The sequence below is a fragment of the Octopus sinensis genome, linkage group LG10 (genome assembly GCF_006345805.1).
Source record: "Octopus sinensis linkage group LG10, ASM634580v1, whole genome shotgun sequence".
In the NCBI taxonomy this organism is placed as follows: domain Eukaryota; kingdom Metazoa; phylum Mollusca; class Cephalopoda; order Octopoda; family Octopodidae; genus Octopus; species Octopus sinensis.
In genome coordinates, this window is record NC_043006.1 from 85,425,912 (window position 1) to 85,444,115 (window position 18,204).

General features: G+C 36.1%; 1 protein-coding gene across 6 annotated transcripts in view; it reads left to right on the plus strand.

The window, feature by feature from the left end:
• LOC115216597 overlaps positions 1-17,404 on the plus strand; it is a 66,521-nt gene extending 49,117 nt beyond the window's left edge. For all 6 annotated transcript variants that reach the window (XM_029786068.2, XM_029786070.2, XM_029786067.2 and 3 more), the window contains one exon: positions 11,378-17,404. In XM_029786068.2, coding sequence (XP_029641928.1) covers positions 11,378-15,766 — 4,389 coding nt within the window. In that variant the 3' untranslated portion in view covers positions 15,767-17,404. The remainder of the gene's footprint in view (positions 1-11,377) is intronic.
• Positions 17,405-18,204: the final 800 nt, after the last annotated feature.

Below are 18,204 nucleotides of genomic sequence, written 5' to 3' on the forward strand. Positions count from 1 at the left end.
CTGGGCACAAGGCCTGAAATTTTAGGGGCAGTCGATTAGATTGATCTCTGTATGCAACTGGTACTTAATTTATTGATCCCGAAAGATGAAAGGCAAAGTCGACCTTGGTGGAATTTGAACTCAGAACATAAAGACAGATGAAATGCCACTAAGCATTTCACCCAGCGTGCTAATGTTTCTGCCAGCTCACCGCCTTTGTTAAATCAGAATATTATTGAACCTTGAGATAGACCAGAGTTGATGGAATATGAATCAGAAGGAATTGGTTCATATTGCAAATGGTGCAGGCTGACAGGAAGCTACCAATCCAATAAATAAGAGACATCAGAAACAAGCCACAATATGGCTTTTGTCAAAGTTCTCAACGAAGAGAGCCACCAATGACACGAACGTTTCCCGTAGATCTGGGCTGTACTGATAATCAGTGAAGAAAGAGTGTCACAGTTTCTAATACTATGTGCCTTGATCTACCTAACTTAGAATTCTCTACCACTGGTATTAGATGGTTGTATTCTTATTGAGTGTGACTATCAGCAAGTGTGCCATCATCTTTCCTATTGTGTTTGTATGTATACAATCAAGAGAAGAAAACAGTCTGAGAAATCCAGTAATGGTCTGCAATGGCAAAAATTATATGTAGTTTATGAATTTTGATCCATCTACATGTATGGCATACCATTTGCAAGCATATACTTGCATTAGCATTCAGAAAATGAGAATAAAAGGTACCTGTTCTTCTGTCACTACTTTGAGTTCTCAGTTTCTGAAAGGAAGTCTCACCTTCATTTAAAGAAATACAAATATATATATAGTTTCTTTTTGATTTCAATGCCATAAACCCTTTAGCATTCAGATTACTCGGTCAAATGTAATGTTTATTTATTTACATTGCTTTGAATTAATTGTGTATTACCTTGTAACTTCAAGCTTTCGATGGTGGAATTCATTTTTAGAATGATATTGTAGGGTAGGTGTAAGAAGCAAGATCTAGTCAGTTTGAACATAAAAAAGGTAGAATATTTGGGCCAGATATAACTGATTTAACTCTACATCAAAACTACTTATTTGGTAGGATAGAGGATGAAAAACATGAAACATGTTCAAGCAGTAATTTAAAATGTTACAAGAGGAATTTGTTCTCTGTATTTTTTCTATTGTTCTGTAAAGTTCATATACATTATACTTGATATTTTTAACAGTCTGTTTGAGTTACAGAATGCTTACTTCCAATTAGCAATTTTTAAAAATATATATTTATAGAGGGACTGTGTCCACAACCATCACAGAGCTGATGATTCTCTTTGAACAGTTGCAAGTTGATGACTACAAGATAAATGTGCAGGAAGGGAATTATAGTTGCGGATGACAAGTCAATTGGAGATGCTTGAGTAAAGATAACTTAAAAGCACTCAGCCTCTGGGGAGGAGATGTCACAGTAGTAGCCATAGAATAGCTTGAGAGGAGACGGCATATCTGTGGACAAGAGGTTGGAGTGTATTGAGATTTTAAACATAGGGAATGACTTACCTATAAGAGATAAGTATCATTGTAGAAAAAGCAACATGAAAGCGAGAAATAGAGTTTTCAAAGACAAGAACTGGTACCAAATAATGCAAACTGCAGTCTTTTGTCAGCAGCTAAAATCAACCATCCGCCGGATTTCTTTCTGCCAAGGCCAATACCTTGATATCCACTGACACTCTGCCTCTAATTCTATTGAACTCAAATCATTCACAACAATGCATCTGTTTATTGCCATCACCACCCTCAAAAGAAATTGTTCTGTTGTTTCTGAAATCAATTGTTTCCGTAGAGCTGCTTACTTCTCAAGCTTAAGTTACATGCTTCTTCAAAACTTTGACTCAGAATTAGTTTTTACATTTTTAAGCACATCTACATGTATTCATTTGACAATACAACTGTCTCACACTTTTTCATCTGACTTCATTAATAGCTTATTGCCAAAATGATGGATTCTTTAATAATTATCTAAAATTACCAGATTCTGATTAATTTACCATGTATTAATAGATTACAAAACAACAAATACACTGTTGTTCTACTTGACATGTAGACTGTCTTTAAGCTACTTTAAATACATTAAGGAATAAGACACTGCTGATACTCTATAAACCCCAAATACCTACCACATTCAGAGATTGTTTTTGTCTTTCATTAAATTACTTTACTAAGGTTCTAGTCCCAATCTGTAAACCCTGTTTTACTATTATGATGAGTTAGATATCTAACCCCTCATTTTTACGTCAGTTTTTTTCTATACTACCATGTGTTGAACAGATTATCAAAATCTGCACCAATTATTATTTAGAGTTACTGTGTCATATCATCCAGAGATTGCTTGTACATTCAATTTTTGGCCTTGTTTTGGTGGTTTTCTGTCACTAAGCATTTTATTGAATGTACTCTGTGCATTTTATTGTGCTTCCAGCACTAAAGAGCTCCCTCTGCTTTTTGTCAATTCTTCTTTGGAGTTACTACCCTCCCTTAATGGATAGCTTGTGGTGTGGCTTATAGACTTTGATTTTGCTTATACATTGCATTTTTGGCATTGTTTCTATGGTGGATGCTCATTACCAAATACCACAGAATGTACAGGTGCATTTTCCCATGTAAATGAAGGAATCAAACCTTGACACAAGCACATACCCACAGTAGTGTGTCATCATCATCATTGTTTAACATATGTTTTCCATGCTGGCAGGGTTGGATGGTTTGACTGGGGACTGGAAAGCCAGGCAGCTGCACCAGGTTCCAATCTAATCCAGCTGTGTTTCTACAGCTGGATGACCTTCGTAATGCAAACCACTCAGAGTGTAGTGGATGCTTTTTATGTGCCACCAGCACGGGAACAAGTCAGGCGGCACTGGCATTGGCCATGTTCAGATGGTGATTTTTATATACTTCTGGCACATGAGCCTGTCAGGGCAGGGAGGCTGGCATCGACCATGTTCAGATGTGTGGTCCACATTCTTCATTCATCTAAATTATGTTGCATTATCATTATTAATTTATATTGTTTTATCCACCAAGTGTTCTTTCACATTTAAGCATAAAATGACTAAATTACAAATTCTGAGTATTTCCAAAGATAGTGGATCTGGGATCTTTTCCTTTTGAACGGCAGTTTTCAACACAGTTTCTAGTTAACTAAACACTTCGTATACTGGTAGAATATGTTTATAAAACATCATTTTTTCTTGGCTTTATTGAGAAAATTCTATAGTTTGTAAGATATTCCACTTTAATTTCGGCAATTTTAACCAATCGCTGACCTCCATTTGTGGTGAAAACATTCCGTGCTGTATGAATATGTCCCTCGTTTAAAAAACAGATTGGGTTTATTTACATTTGCGAAGAAAAAAAGATACCCTTCCCCCACTCCTAACCATAACCCTAACCCTAAAATAGATTGAAATGCAATAGATCGATACTAGGGTTATAATTATGGGTGACAATTTCATTTGACACCGCTAGAAAAAAATCCCATTTTCCATAGTGGTGTCGTATGAAATTGTCACCCATAATTATAACCCTAGTATCGATCTATTGCATTTCAATCTATTTTAGTGTTGGGGTAGGGGTGGGGGGAAGGGTATCTTTTTTTTTCTTCGCAAATGTAAATAAACCCAATCTGTTTCTTAAACGAGGGACATATTCATACAGCACGGAATGTTTTCACCCCAAATGGAGGTCAGCGGTTAGTTAAAATTGTCAAAATGCTTGAAATTAAAGTGGAAATATCTTACAAACTATAGAATTTTCTCAATAAAGCCAAGAAAAAATGATGTTTTGTAAACACATTCTACCAGTATATGAAGTTTAAAAGTGTTTAGTTAACTAGAAATTGTGTTGAAAACTGCCGTTCAAAAGAAAAAGATCAAAATTCAGAGCTCAAACTATTATTTGTTAAAAGCCTGTTATCACCAAAATTAACTTGGCTTTTTGTCCTTGACTCACTGGTTGTTAGGCATAAGTATACATTTACTCACAACCTTAAATTATTCAAAGAATTGTTGCTGAGTACAAAACTTAGAATAAAATACTGTTCTATGCAAAGACAAATGCAGCTTTCATCCTGTTGGCTCTACAAGCAAAGAAGTGAGCTTGTATTTTGTGCAATATATATTTAGACTGTTGAAACTCAATGAATATAGTATCTATACAATAATGGAGAAAGCTACTTATTAATTAGGTATGTAACAATTACTAAAAGTACTAAAAGAAAGCAATATTAAAAGCTTGACCATCTGGAAATATTTTTATAAATTCATGTTCTAAGAAATTGCCTATAATTTCGATTTCTGAAGTTTATTGAATTTTCTTAACTCCAAATTCTCGCAAATTTAAATATTCATTGCATTCACTGTGTTCAATTCTTCATGAATTTAAATATTCATGGCATTCATTGCGGAGTAGATTTAAACGTTTAATAATAAACAGTATTAATTCGTTGCAGGCAACATTTTATGTTTTTGTTTGCAACAGCCTCTCATTCTCGCTCACCTCTATTTTCATTAACGATAATTTATTAATAGCTATATAACTTTGATACTAGACACAATTTCAAGAATATTATTAGTTTCTGGAGTTTGTTAAATGAATATTTTTGATAAGATAAAAACATTTTTATATGCCGGTATAATTTTTGAAGTGATTTTGTATTGAATAAATGCATGCTATTACACAAACTAGCTGCATAACTTTGATATGAGGCACAATTTCAAGAATATTATCAGTTTCTGGAGTTTGTTAAAGGAATATTTTCGATAACATGAAAATTCTTTAATATACTGGTATTTTTTTTTTTTTATGAGAAAAGTTGGACCTAAGAAGCATCAGATGTGGTGTGCAAGAGAGATGACCACTGGTATGGTCATGTGGCGAGAATGGATGAGGATAGCTGTGTGAAAAAGTGCCACACTTTAGCAGTTGAGGGAACCTGTGGAAGAGGTAGACGCAGAAAAACTTGGGATGAGGTGGTGAAGCACGACCTTCAAACATTAGGCCACACCGAAGCAATAACTAGTGACCGAGACCTTTGGAAATATGCAGTGCGTGAGAAGACCCGGCAAGCCAAGTGAGGCCATAACTTGTGGCCTATGCCAGGGGTGTAACCAACCCACTTATGTGTACCTTTCCTTCTATGGACACTAAACTCTGCTTGCGAAGACCTGTTGAGGCAAGTGAAATCGAAATCGAATCAAATTCGAAGACTGGTACCCATGCCAGTGGAGTGCTGAGAGCACCATCCAAGCGTGATCGTTGCCAGAGCAGCTGACATGCTGGTGGCATGTGAAAAAACATTTGAGCGAGGTCATTGCCAGTGCCACTGGACTGGCTTCTGTGCAGGTAGCACGTAAAAAACACCATTTGAGCGTGGCTGTTGCCAGTACCACCTGACTGGCCCTCGTGCCGGTGGCACGTAAAAGCACCCACTACACTCTCAGTGGTTGGCGTTAGGAAGGGCATCCAGCTATAGAAACTCTGCCAGATCAGATTGGAGTCTGGTGCTGCCATCTAGTTTGCCAGTCCTCAGTCAAATCATCCGACCCATGCTAGCATGCAAAGCGGATGTTAAATGATGATGATGATGATTTTGTTGGTATGGCTACTTGGAATGCTATAAGCTTTACAATAATAACTATGTAATCACTGCTATTTTTAGCACACTAAACAAGATAGTTTTTAACGAGCTTTCATTTATATATATTATGCAACTGAAAAAGAAAATTTAACAGTAAAAGCACAACATTAGAGAGAAAGACAGGCATCTGAATGAGATGAAACCAGGGCAAAGCGACTGAAACAGGTGTCTGAATATGCACGGAGACGTAGACAGGATTCTGTTTCTGCTACACATGACTGACTGGTTAGGGTATCTCAAGAGGAGAATATTCTACTTCAAAATAATGGTGTCAGATCACAAATTGTTGATTCAACACTAAAGAGATCTTTTCTTTGCGATCATGTGGAAGTAGTGGAGTTGACAACAAATCTAAGACTTACAGACGGTCATTCTGATGAAAGAGAGTTTGCTAATTATCTTCTTGATGTAGGAAGTGGTAACATCTCTTATTTCTTTATTGTCCACAAGGGGCCAAATATAGAGGGGACAAACAAGGACAGACAAAGGGATTAAGTAGATTACATCAACCCCAGTGCATAACTGGTACTTAGTTTATCGACTCCAAAAGGATGAAAGGCAAAGTCAACCTTGGCGGAATTTGAACTCAGAATGTAACAGCAGACGAAATATGGCTTCGCATTTCGCCTGGCATGCTAAAGTTTCTGCCAGTTCGCTATTGAACGAAGCCTAGGTGAATTCAAAATCAAACTACCCAATGACCTTTGCTTTGAAAGTGGTACTCTTTCAGATCTATGTAATTTTGTTTGTGCTGACCTCAAAAATAACTTCACAAACCCCTTGTGGCTTGTAAATAGAACCATTGTTACTCCAACAAAGGAAGCAGCACAATTTGTGAATGATTTAATGTTGACCAGGATCCCTGGTGAGCTAAAATATACAGAAGCTCAGATACAGTTGATAATGAAAAGCTGTACCTAATCGAGTTCATCAACAAAATTACACTATTCTCAAAATGAAGAAAAAAATTATGCATAATGCTTCTGAGAAATTTAAATGCTCCTAACGAACATTGCAATGGCACATGCTACATCATTATCAGTTTACATGATGAGGTTGTTTTTGGTCCTTACACAGGATCAACTCTGCTAATCCCAAGAATACCACGTATCTCAAGAAATGGAATTTCCATTCACATTTACATGCAAACTATTTCCTGTCAAGCCAGCTTTTGCCTTGACTTGCAACAAGGCACAGGGACAGACTTTTGAACAAATTGGAATATATCTTCCGACACAATTCTTCCCACATGGTCAGCTGTATGTTGCATTATCTAGAGTTTGAAAGAAGGCTAATGTAAAAACATTGACTGAGAGAAATGGAAACAGTATGATTAATTACTGACAATTGTGTCTACAAAGAGATACTACTTTAAAGCAAAACATGCTTTTTAGCAAGTTTCAGTAAATAGAATCAACACATAAATTATATGGAAAGTAACATATGTTTGTGGAATTAATTGTTTTGACATATTTCAACACATGCCGAATGAATGATATCATTATATTAGATCATTTTAAATTTGGGTTTATTTGAAAAAGTAAGGAAACACCATTCCCATGTGTTCTCACAGCACCAGACTTTGTGTGTGTAACCCTCCATCCATCCATCTATGCACACCTATGTAAGTTCTACCAATTATTAATGATAAATATATATAACAGATTGACTCTTCAAAAAAGAGAGATTATGACTGATAAAATAATGAAAGTGATATTTACTAAGCAAGTGAGCACTATTATACAAAGAAATAATTAGACGTAAAATATAAAAATTATTAGAACTGGGAATCAAATGTGGAAATATGAAGTGGCTTGCAGAAAACCGCCCCGAGGGTGGTCTTTCTGCTAGTTACATATAATGATGGTAATATAGTTTCAGTAGGTATGTTCTGATAGGCTGAAATCAACCCTCATATTAGATTGTTAAACACGAACAAACATTCTGTTGTGGCTGAAAGGGCAAAAATCTTTGGAATAAGTAAGTTTATACAGAAATTGAGATTTTAGTGAAGTGCTATAGCTGGTTAATGAAAAAGTTCTGGTATTGTTATATAAACTTGATCTGGGCATTTACCATGATGCTTTCAACAACAGTCATTCCCAAATTCCTAGTATTGTGTTTCCATCACATGAATATCTTGATGGAATTTTTCTCAAAAGAAATTTAGGGAAGAATGTAGGAAGTGTATTGTTAATGACATCTAATCTGCCTTAGGAGGTTCTCAACTCTACCTCAGACAATATTCCCCAGAAAGTTTAATGCATAAGCATTGAGAAGCCTGTCAAAGCTTTTAATTCCAGTGTATAGATTAAGGGTTTGTTCAAATTCAGTAACTTTTAAAACTTCATTGATATGCACATTCCTTTGAAATTCCCTTAAAAAGTTTGTGATATGTAGAAGAAATATATTCTTGGGATCAACTAAAGAAATAAATTAGATTGTTTTCATTCCTTAGTGGCCAGTCACATTGAATATAGAGAGCCATAGTTATAAACAGTGATAATGGTAAATCTTGCATGCATACCAGTATATATCTTTGACATTGCCAAAGATTTCAACCCATGCCAGTATGGAAAACGCGTTAAATAATGATGATTCCATTATTCAATCCATTGTATATGGTACCAAGTAGTAGGTCATGTCTCTTTTTAGATGTATTCATTGGACAACAGAGATCTGTTGCTTTACTTTGCTATTACACAAAAGACCTGTTTTCAGACCTCTTTGCGATGAATCAGTGAGGCTGTACCAGTCAGATACTACAGGAATTTGAGACAAGTTGTATGAAAGAGTTCTTTGTCATTGCAGCAGCAGAATGGACCATCTGCTGTAAAGATTGTTGTGAAATTAATATTTCTCTAGCTGAGGGTAGTAACTAACTTGCACTTTTTGGTCAAGGAATTTACCTTGAAATATGAAACTTTACCTTCCCTTTAAGGCTTTTAAGTATTCAAATACTTTTAAGTAAATAACTTTGATTCCAACTTCTCTACAGGTTCTGTAGACATTACAGCACCCCCAACAATTACACTTTCATTAACTATGGAAGCGAGTTCACCATTTGAGAGAACTGGAATTAACATTGTTTTATGATGTTGGACTGGTTGGTGTGCTGGAGGTATTGAATGCAGGATTGGGCAATAGACAGTGTTGCGTTTGTTGTTTATATAAAAATTAATTATCTTAACATTACAAAACTAACAGTATGTGGTGATGATAATGATGATCTCTGTTCTCTCCGTATCATTGATGTTGTTCAACCAATAATGTAATGTGAATCAACAAACAACTGATTCGATGTAGTACCTGCTGCTTGTGTTTGTGGGTGTAATTAAGACAAATGTAACTTAACATAAGTCAAGAATAATAATATACTGTGTTTATATGTATGAAAAATAAAAATATATAGATAAGTTTTCAAAGAATAAATGCTTTCGGATCATAGTTCAACTGAAATTATATTGTCTTAAGGTAAAATTGACATGTACAAGAAAAGTGAAGAGAATGGAAGGGAACAAGGAAAGAATAAGAAGTTACATGTTACTTCATGTGTTATGTATAGAAAAAAGGTTTTAGTATATACATTTTTCGGTTTTGTGGCTAAAATTTTTTTTTTTGTAGTATAGGAAAATGTCATATTTAACTGATCTGGATCTGGTTTCACTGATTTCAGCTTCACGTAGTTTTATGTAATTTTCCCATATTAAAAGCCATGTGCAGTTTAATGATTAAACTGGCATGTTGCTTATGTGTGTGTGTTATATACAAAATATATGGTAACTATATAACAACCAAAGTATAATATATCTGGTCTATTTCCATATGATAGCTGATCATTGGGTCTTTGCTGTAAAAACATCACAAACATAGAAAATAGTCTTCATGGATTTTACATTGATGGTCATGCTGATTAAATAGCAAATGTTCTGAAAAACAAAATATTTAAAATATAATTATATACATAGGTGGTGCCCCAGCATGGCCGCGGCCTTCGGGCTAAAACATTTTTAAGGATTTATAGGTGCAGGAGTGGCTGTGTGGTAAGAGCTTGCTTACCAACCACATTTCTGGGTTCAGTCCTACTGCATGGCACCTTGGGTAAGTGTCTTCGTCTATAGCCCTGGACCGACCAAAGCCTTGTGATTGGATTTGCTAGATGGAAACTGAAAGAAGCCCGTTATATGTTTGTGTCTGTGTTTGTCCCCCCACCATCACTTGACAACTGATGTTGGTGTGTCTACGTCCTCATAACTTAGTGGTTTGGCAAAAGACCGATAGACTAAGTACTAGGCTTACAAAGAATAAGTTCTGGTGTTGATTTGTTTGACTAAAGGCAGTGCTCCAGCAAATGACTGAAACAAATAAGGATATATATAAAAAAGAAAAGATAATTTATCTCATCTCAGAAACTATACTACTGAAAAATTGCATAAAAAATATTTGTTGGTATACCTAAAATTCTTTATTGGGCAATATAACTAGAACAGGGTTTTTAAAAAAAATAATTTATTTAAATGGAATGTGCTAAATTTAGTATTTCTGTTTTTCATACTTATCAGGTTCATGTGGGGGTTCTTGTGTGTCTGTGTGCATTAAGCATCTGACATATTCACAATATCTGTAGGTTCTTTCATGACATGAATTTCAACTTCAATTTAGTGTATTTACTTAACAATTTACTCACTAACACTTGAATAAGCTATGAAAAGGCTGATGAGTTTTAACAAGGTAAAACATGTCAAGAGTTTGCAATCCTTGATGAAACAATAATATCCAACAACTAATCTTTTTTTCTTTTTTTTTGTACACATGATGATGATAATCTGAATACAATAGATTTTTATTATTTTAACCATTAAACATGCTGTCACCTACATATTTCTGGAATGAGTTATTATTTATGTTATATGCTTTCTCTAATTCTGTATGTTTGTTTTTTTTTTCCCCATCAACAGTGAAACACGGGTTTGTATTGCAGATGTAATTATGTTACAATAATGTAATAATATTTGTCATTTTGCATAAGCTGATTATTTCTAGTGTTAAGACAGCGATAAGTGCATTTACTTTTTCATGAATTTTTTCTCCTCTTACTGGACATAATAGTGCCAAGGCTGTCTCCTTAAGTAGATATAAGGCAGAAAATTAATTATGTCAGCAAGGAAAACAGCTATAGATTTGTCATAATATCCTGTCTTAAAATGCAGTTTACACTTTGATAAGATATACTCCCTTTTTGTCCTTTTGTTTCTTCTGCATCCTGGTTCCATAAGCAGATAAGTAACATTCTCTGAGGATTCTAAAATCAATTATGAATACACTCCTATAGCTTAGCTTAAACCCTTCACTCTTGGTGGGAACAAAGGCCATTGATGACTTTTCTCCATTGTCTCCAACTCTGGGCTGTCTTTCCCTTTCCCAGATCTTGTTGGTTTCAAATTATCGTCAATGCTTCAGTACCTGACAAGCTTCTTTCAGTTTCCATCTACTTGCAAGGCTTTGGTTCACCCAAAGCTACTGTGTAAGACACTTGCCAACAGTGCCATGCAGTGGGACTGAACCCAAGATCACATGGTTGGGAGGGTAGTTTCTCAGCATTCAGCCATGTATGTTTGATGAATTGATTGATTAGAAAATAAAACAATGTTCTTTGTAAAATTAATTTTTTACAAATAAATAACAGTTTTTTCTTTTTTTTTTCTTTTTCAGAAAATGTCTGTAATCATTCGATTGCAAGGCCTTCCATGGTCTGCTAGTGCCATGGACATTCGGCAGTATTTCCAAGGATTAAGTATCCCTGATGGAGGTGTACATATTGTCGGTGGAGAAAGAGGTGACGCTTTTATTGCATTTGGGTCTGATGAAGATGCGCGGCAAGCTATGTTACGCACAAACGGTCAAATCAATGGAAACACTGTACAGCTATTGCTCAGTAGCAAAACCGAAATGCAGAGTGTGATTGCTTTAGCCAGAGAAGCTGTGCCTACCCAAGCTTTCAGCAAACCTGCTCCTGCTGCACCCCCATCAACAGGACCACCAACTGGTCCTCCTCCTGGACCCTTAAATGATCATATACGTTCATTAGGACCACAAAATCATACAAATTTTATTCCAGATAGAAGTGTTCCTCCACCAAGAAACATGGATTATCCCAATAGGAATTTTCCTTCAGTCCCTACAGATATTCGAAGTAATATACCACCACCAACAACAAACACTGTCCCTGGATTACCACCAATGCCTGGACTGCCTCCTGATCCTAAATTTGGACCAAATCTGATGAATCCAAATAATCGAGATCCATACTTTGTATCACAAGAGCCAGATAATAACATTAACAGGCCGCCAATGGATTTCCGCCCCCCAGAAGCACCAAATGATTTTGCTGTTAATCGTCGGCCCAATTTTCCACCAAACCAAGATCCTAGAATGGAACATGGTGCAAATGATCAAAGGCACTTTGGAACTGCAAATGTAAATGCACCTCCTGGAGGATTTATGAATGTGAGAGATGCACATTTAAATTTACCCAATTACCCTGTCCCACAACCCAACAGAAATATCCAGATCCCAAATCCTCCATTGCAGCCTCCTGATATAATGCCACTGGGTAAACCTCCTGGGCCAGAAGTGCTGCCTCCTTATCATACAGAACGTAAAAATGAATTTGAGACCAATCAGAATAATATGAGGCCTAATATTCCAGTTCATCATATGCCTCCTGCAAATATTAACAGACCAGACCAAAACAGACCTGAGTTTCAACCGCATGGTCCTCCACGACTTGATATAGTCCCACCAGTGGCAAGAGGAGATATGTTAAATCAGCTTAATCAGCCTCGTACAAATGACTCAACTAACACTAATCCAGATCCGGCTCACCCAATGAACTACATGAGAAACGAACCTTCAAGGCCTGATATGGTGAGACATGATCAAGGACGTTCTGACCTTGTGCACCTTGAAGCCAACATGGGAAGACTAGAACCAAACAGAGGTGATGCAGGGCGTCGAGATCCTCCAAAACTTGATGTTGGGCGCCATGATTCTGGTAGACCAGATTCAGGAAGAAGTTATGGTGGAAGACATGAATCCAGATTTGACAACCCACATCCTGAAGTCAACAGAACTGAACATGTCAGGACAGATCAAGAAAGAACAGAATCTCTAAGACTTGAAACTGGAAGAATGGCTGCGAATAGATCTGAAGCTAATCGGCCAAGTAGCTCTGGGAGATCTGACATCTCTAAAGTTGACCAAAACAGATCAGATTCTAGCAGGAATGAAGGGAGTAAAACTACAGAGTCTAGCCGTCATGAATCAAGTAGAAATGACTCAAATCGATCTGATTCTGGTCGCCACGATTCAAAGTCTGACTCTCGCCATGATTCCAGGTCAGAGTCAGGTAGACATGAATTTAACAGATATGATTCTGGTCGCCATGATAGTCGACATGACCGTAGCCGCGACGATGGTGGTCGATATGACAGGCATGATCGGGGAAGAGATGATAGCAATCGCTATGACAGAAGAGAAAATCGGAGAGATTCAAGATATGATAGCCATTATGATGGTGGTAGACATGACAGTAGGTACGATGGTGGGCGTTATGATAACCAGCATGATTCTGGAGGTCGCTATGAAACTTCAAGAAACGACTCAAGGCACGATGGTGGTCGGGGCAGTGACAAAGCTCCTTTAAATAGAGGAGTTGGTACTCGAGATCTCGATCGAGGTGGACGGGATAATCAAACTAAAACTGATTCAGGAGGCTCCAACAGACAGTCTGTAGACACATACAAAAATACTGGTCCAGGAGAAATGAATAACAACAGAAAAGGACGTATGGATATGGGTGGAAATATGAACAGAAATAATAGATCCAAAAATGATTATGGAGCTGATGGTAGAAGAGGAGATTATAATTATGGCCAAACCCCACCTAGAGATCAAGGATTTCCAGGTTCCATGCCTGGCTTTGATGGGCAAAGATTTCCTGACAGACCTTTAGGTCATCCTGATTGTCCTCCCTTTGGTGAACCAAATATGGGTGATGATCCTAATATGTTTCAAGGTAAAGATAAAATGTATGAAGATCCTGACATGAGTGGATTACCTAGAGGTCTTTTAGGTGATGCTCCTCCTGGGTTTTTGCCTGGCCAACCTGGCCCACCACACGACAGTCAAGTCAACTGGGGTGATGATGGCTATGCCATGAGAGATGATCGGATTCCCGGAGAAAGACTTGATGATTTCCGTAATGAATGGCATGAGGAAGAAATGAATATGGGCCCACACTACTCTCAACCTGGTTCTTGGAATGATATGCCTCCAAACCAGCCTCCATACCACAGAAATGATGGCCCACCACCTTTCCCAAGAAACGAGCCCTATGGAAGGTATGGCAGCCCAAACAGAAACGAGAGAGGAGGTCCACCTGGTCGAATGCCAGGATCACTTATGGACGATAGAAAATATGGACCTCCTAATGAAATGAACTTTGGTTCTGGTGATTCTGGAAATAGACGGCCTGGTAATATGGATGATAATTCTATGCGTGGTATAAAACGTGGGCACTGTGAACCTGATTTGTTTGTTGAAGTAGTTGGCCTACCTTATAGTGTTGGCTACCGTGATGTTCGAAGATTCTTCTCTGGATGTACCATCCCTCGAGATGGTTTGAAACTTATCAATAATGAAAAGGGGCGGAGAGCTGGCAATGCATTTATCAAATTTGCTTCTGAGCAAGACACAGCAGAAGCATTCTCACGTCATGGAAATTTCATGGCAAACCGATATATAGAAATATACCGGTGCTCAATGGAGGATTTTGAAAATGCCATTGATTCCTTTGTACCGAAAGCAACTCATGGGCCAACCCAAGCTAAAATGATGAAAAGTGATAATCTAAATGAAAACCCTTCAAGGGATATGTCTAGTACAAAACCAAATACAAACAATGATATTCCTCCTCTGGTTAAATCTAACAAAGAAACAAGTGCAAACGCTGCTGATAACACATCGTCTTCATCATCATCATCTCCTTTCCCAATTATTCAAATCAAAGGTATTCCTCTTAATGCAACAAGTGATGATATAGTAAAATTCTTAAAAGATGTTCATATTTCCAACCCAAGCACATGTATTGTAATCGAACATGATTCCCGTGGTAAGAACACTGGTATTGCATTTGTTGAAGTAATGTCTCAGAAAGACTATGAAGCCTCCCTCACATACGATGGACGTCACATGGGGGGAAGACTTATTCGTATTGTTGAAGGGAACAAGAAAGATATGTCACTTTTACTAGAGAAAGAGAAAAAAGGGTCATCAGAAAAATCTTCCCCTAACAAAAATCAGAAAGATGTTTCAAAAGCTGTTGGGAAAACAGATTCCAAAACTGGCAGTGGTGATAAAATGGAAAACATAGCTTCTAAAATATCTGAAGCTAAAGCTCAAGATAAAAAGTCATTATCCAGCAGTAATGGGAAAAAAAATGAAACTCTCACATCACACCCAGTCCCTTATTATTGTGTCAGTCTAAAAGGACTTCCTTTTGCAGTAACTACTAACGAAATTAAAGAATTTTGTCAGGGTTTAAATATTGCACCTCGGGGTATCCAAATTGTTTATGGAAAAGATGGCCGTACAACTGGGCAGGCTTTTGTGGAATTTGTAACAAGTACAGACTGTGAAAAAGCTGTTGCTCGTGACAAGAAGTATGTAGGAAAGCGTTATGTTAACGTTACTGCAGTTACAAAAGCTGAAATGATGGACTGTTTGAAGCAAGCCAGGCAGGCTAATATGCAAAACAACACAGAAACTTCTAATCCTCCTTTTATGGTTCATGGTGGTAAACAGTATGAGTATGTTAAGGGGGAAAATTTTCCTCCTTCAGTGTCTATTGGAGAAATTCTGAACTTCTTTAGGGGTTATTACCCAGTGCCTGAGTCAATTCGTCTCCACTATGCTGATGATGGCAGACCTACTGGTAATGCTATGATAGGATTTCTTACGAGAGATGAGGCTTTAAAAGCTATGGAGGACTTAAATCATAAGCTGTGTAGAAAAAATGTTGTCACATTGCGTAAGGCATGAAAAAAGAAAAAAAGATAAATTGTGTAGACTGTTTTTCTTGACTCAATCAAGGACTGAGTACTCAGTTTTCATGCTTTATATCTATCTTGTTTATGACTCAATATTGTTAGCTATGAATTTCTCAGAACAGAACATTCAGTGCATAAGGAAACACTTCTGTTTTTTTATACCATTTTCCTTTCTAGTTAGGTTTATCCAAAATCTAAACCATTACCTGAAACAAAAGTAAAACTACTTCGAAATTTCTTATATGTTGCCCTTTGGTGGTTCATAGGAAATGATGTGATCCACCTTTGCATTATGTATGAAACAGTTAAGCAGTTGCAATTTGGCCTTTTTTTAATTATTTTCCTACCTATTGTTATCTGAGATGATTTTCAATTCTCTCAAAATTCCTAGAATCCTTCATACAATCACAAAAATTTTAGACAAGAAAAATTATTGAATGAAGGGAATCAAGAGAAATTTTGAACTGTATGAGAGCAGCTGTTATTTACCTTTTTTTTTTAATAATGATAATTCCTGTTCTGGTAACAGTCTCCTTCGTCTGACTTGGCTGTAGTTGATGATGCTACCAAAATCTAAATACAGATTTATTATCGATTCTTACCTTACATTAATTACATTAAATATCACTCAGACAAAATGTGTATAACATGTCTGCTAGGGCACTGGTTTTATTCATATAGCTGCTTTTTTTAATTATTTATTTTTATAATGTCAAAAGTTTGGTCACCTTTTTTCCTCAACATTTGTAAATAAGATGTCTATACTGTTGAAAATAGTATAATTAACATCCTGATCATCAGTATCATTACCATTGTCAGTCATCCTTGTCATCACCACCATCATCATCATCTTCATGTTTATCATTTTTCTTGATCACTTACATTATACCAGCTTTAAACATTCACAAGTCACTGACTGAGCTAACATAATATTGAGTCATATCAGGATAGAAATTAAATTTGGAGAAGAGACAAAGACAGTTTATGGCATGTTTTTGTTATATATATATATATATATATATATATATACACACACACACGAACATATATCAACAATTCAACATCACCATAAAGACTCTCCTTTCCTCTCATCTTGAAAATAACCATCACCAAAAATGAATCTATCAATAATCATTCAATCAAAATAGCATTTTGTGGAGGCGAAAAATCCCAAACCCAGCTTGAAACTGGTGAAGCTGAGGTGATAAATAAAAAAACAGTGAGCGTATGGATTGGTATTTATGAACTTTGTAACATAACATGTGGTAGTATTTTGAAAAGGACTTGACAGAACAGAAGAGAAAAAATATAATAATGAAGAAAAAAATGTTGGTTGTTTTTTTTTTTTAAGATCTTTGTACCTACCATTGTTAAATATGCAACTTTTTTTTTTTTTTGTAGTATTTGTATTTGTCTGAATTTATTTTCAGACCCTTCAGTTTTAAAAGGTATTGTACAGTTTTCCTTTTTTAGATGTCCTATCGGTGTTATGTTTGGTGGCATACACAGACTTAAAAAAACAACAACAATAAATGTAACTGCAATGAAAATGAGAAAACAAAAAACAAATTGCTGGTGTAAATAATTGCATATTTATCCATTATAAATTTTGGTACTACAAAAAAAAAAAGAAGCAAACCATTCTGTTGTTCTTTTTTTGTCATTGACCATTTGTTTATGAAATTAATGTATAAAAAAACTTAATTTACAGTTAATTCAGTGCTTATTTAGTCAAGTTCTTCCTCTTTTATTATTTTTATTTATTATTTTTTGTAGTAACCTACTTTTCTGTCAGGTGAGAAAAGTAGCAAAAACACCTTTTTTTTCATTGAGAGTACAGCACATCACCAGTAATGGGATGTAAACATAAAAGTCTTCAGCCATTCTCCATAATAAGTTAACACAAATCATATCATAGCTGTTGTAGTATGTGTGGTAATTGTTCAATTGAAATTTATTTAGAAAATTACCCTAGTATAACTACTTCATACTATAAAATAAAATGATGCCCTTCTGCCAGTTTTAAGGAGAGAAATAGTTCAATTATGGAAGGAAATGAAGAGCATATCTGAAAAGAAAAAAGCTGCTATGTGAACCAATCAGTTCTGTGCAAGGAGCAGTTAGATGGCATTCATCATAACAAGGTTACCTGTGTTCTTTCACTAGAATTGGTGGCAGAAAAATCTTGTTTCTTAAGGGAAGAATGTGAAGTTAAAAAAAATAATAACATTTCAAATATTCAGTCTGAATCCTAATTTTGTTTCTTTTAATTTATAACTATTAAGCTGCAACATTTTGAGAAATGTACAGAGGATAATGAAGGAGGTTATTATTATGTAATAAAAGCAGTTTTTGGTGTAATGTTCTGCCAAAAATAGTTGTTGATACCATATCCTGTTGGTGGGTAGACTTGCAAGTGTCTTCTATGAT